Source organism: Euleptes europaea, chromosome 5 (genome assembly GCF_029931775.1).
Source record: "Euleptes europaea isolate rEulEur1 chromosome 5, rEulEur1.hap1, whole genome shotgun sequence".
Lineage (NCBI taxonomy): Eukaryota > Metazoa > Chordata > Lepidosauria > Squamata > Sphaerodactylidae > Euleptes > Euleptes europaea.
The window spans coordinates 306,223-308,870 of record NC_079316.1 but is presented as its reverse complement, the minus strand read 5'-3'; the positions used below and the strand labels follow the sequence as shown (position 1 = coordinate 308,870).

Sequence of the window (2,648 nt, the reverse complement as noted above, 5' to 3'; positions counted from 1 at the left end):
GAGAGCGAGGCGATCCAGGCAAACGGGGCCTGGTACCCGCAGCCGCGGGTTGCTCGGAGGCCGATCTCGCCTTGGTATTTGAAGTAGGTCTGGGGGAGACAGGGGCGCTAGAAGCCGACGGGCGGTTCCCCCCCACACTCGATTGAGCCAAGTAGGGAATTCCGGGGCTTTATCATAAAGTGCCCCCTTTAGACGTCTAGCTCGATCCTTGTGGGCCCTTTTTGTCAAACGGGAGCAAGCCCGACAAGCGGACGGGACATGGGATTCCCCCAAACAGAGAACGCACCTGTCGTGATCGTCCTGACGTGACATGTTGGTGCCACAGGCCGAGCACTTTTTGAAAGGTGCCATAATAGTAGAAATTGCCAAAGAATGCAGTATTGAAGCTGTAATAAGTCCTCTTCCCACGGCGGCGAAAAGAGAACTGAGGGATGGCCGCTCCCTCCCCCCTCTGTCACGTGAACAACTGGCGGGAAGAGCCGTTGGCAGAGGGGAGAGGGAGCGTCCCTATCTCTAGGCAGAGAAGCTTGATAAGTTAAAATTTCCGCGGCTGGCCTGCGCATGCGCAGATCCCATGTGTGCCTGCACAGAGGCCACGACAATGTACACAGCCGGCCCCTGGGGCCCCTGGCAACGCCGCAGACATGCCACTGGGGAGGGGGCACCCCAAGAGAAGCCATGGGGCCAGGGAGGGAGTTTGGCTCCCTAGGAGGCAAGAAGGCTTCTCTCCCCCGCCCCCCGCCCCCGAGCTGCTGAAAGACCGGACCGTGAGTCGGGCTCTGCAGAAGCCGGCAGCTGGCCGGGGATCCGCTGCGGCCTGCGCTAAAGCACCTCCCTTGTGTTCCCAGGAGCCCTGCCTTCTCCTCCCCGCGAGCCCGCGCGGCCGCCCCGCCACGCCGCTCCAGCCAGCCGGTGCCCGCCTCCGCCGGCCAGGCCTCGGACGGCCAGCCCGCCGGCCTCCTTCCCGGGGCTCCTCCCCCTCCCGGCAGCGCTGCCGCGCGCAGCCCTATATGTAGCGGCGCCGGCGGCTGGGAGGCGCAGCCCGGCGCCGGCGCGAGGATGGGAAGCGTCCGGCCGTGACGATGGCGAGGGGCCGGCGGCGGCGCGCGGCGGCGCGGCTGGCGGCGGCGTGGCCGGCTGTCCCTGGCGGGCGTCGGCGTCCTCGTCGGCGTCGGGATGGGCGGGCGGCCGGCGCTGCGGCGAGCGCCTCCAGCTGAAGAGCCGCCGCCGCCGCCTCCCGGGCCGGCCGCTCCGCCGGGCGGCGAGGCGATGCTGCCCTGGAAGAGGCACAAGTTCGAGCTGCTGGCCGCGGCCGACGAGGAGCCCCCGCCGCCGGCGCCGGCGCCGCCGGCGCGGGCGGGCAAGGGGGGCTCGGGCTCGGGGGGGCGGGGGTGGGCGGCGGCGAGCGCGCTGGGGCGGCTGCTGGGCGGGCGGCGGCAGTCGTTCCGCGTGAGCCGCGAGGCGCCCACCTACACGGTGCTGTACCTGGGCAACGCGCCCACGCTGCAGGCCAAGGGCGACGGCTGCACCGAGGCGGCGGTGGGCCGCATCTGGGCCAAGAGCGAGGCGGGCCGGCGCGGCGCCCCCATGAAGCTGAGCGTGGGGCCGCAGGGCCTGCGCCTCGCCCCCCCCGCCGCCGCCCCCGCCGCCGCCGCCGCCCGCCCGGCGGGCCACCTGTACCTGCTGCACCGCGTCACCTACTGCGCGGCCGACCCGCGCCTGCCGCGCCTGCTGGCCTGGGTGTACCGGCACGAGGGCAAGCACAAGGCCGTGCTGCTGCGCTGCCACGCCGCCCTGCTGGCGCGGGCCGCCCAGGCGCGAGCCCTCGCCCTCCTCCTGCGCCAGACCGCCGACGCCGCCCTCGCCGACTTCCGACGCCTCAAGCGGCGCGCCGACGCCCGCCGCCAGCACCTCCAGCGCGCCGGGCCCCGCGCCCACGCCGCCCTGCCCCGCGCGCCCCTCCGCCGCCTGCTCCTCCGCCGCCCCGACGCCGCCTACAAGCCGCCCGCCGAGCGCGGCCGCGCCGCCCCCCGCCTCGGCCCCATCCGCGAGGACGCGCGCGGCGAGCAGCTGGAGGAGGAGGAGGAGGAGGAGGAGGGCGGCGGCGGCGCCCACCACCACCACCACCACGACGACGACGAGCCGCCCCCCCGGGCGCCGGGCCTAGCCCACCTCGTCAGCGGCCTGCGCCAGCTGGCCCTCGCCAACCCGCCGGACCCGCGGCGCCCCACCCGCCCGCTCGCCGGGGACAGCCGCGCCGACGCCCCTGCAGCCCCTGCGGCCCGATGACGGCGGACGCCGGAGCCCGCAGCCCGACACCGGCTGAGCCGCCCCTGCGCGCCCGTCTGCGGGGACATTAGGGGGGGGGGCGCGGCCTGGAGCGCGGCCGGCAAGCTCTTCGAATGCCCCCCCCCTCCGCCTCACGCTGGAAGCCGGCGCGCGGCTCGGGGCCGCTGGACCTGCGCCCCCGCCCCCCGGGACCGGGAAGAGCTGCCAGGTGGGGGTCCGGGCCTCTGGGGCCGGAGAGGAGGCCTGGCCTTTACGGAGCCCCTTTTACAGCTATGTAGATAGATAGATAGATAGATCGATAGATAGATACCGGAAGGATGGGTCTTTTCATTCCCTGGTGTCGGTGTATGAAATCTTTG

At 73.3% G+C, this 2,648-nt stretch overlaps 1 protein-coding gene across 1 annotated transcript; it reads left to right on the top strand.

Moving 5' to 3' along the window:
* Window positions 1-1,176: 1,176 nt before the first annotated feature.
* Window positions 1,177-2,091, top strand: LOC130477787 (protein FAM43A-like; the record flags this gene model as incomplete). The annotated part of the gene is made up of 1 exon (XM_056849856.1): window positions 1,177-2,091. A coding segment is annotated over exon 1 (915 nt), but the record flags the coding sequence as incomplete, so codon positions are not given.
* Between the last annotated feature and the right edge of the window lie 557 nt (window positions 2,092-2,648).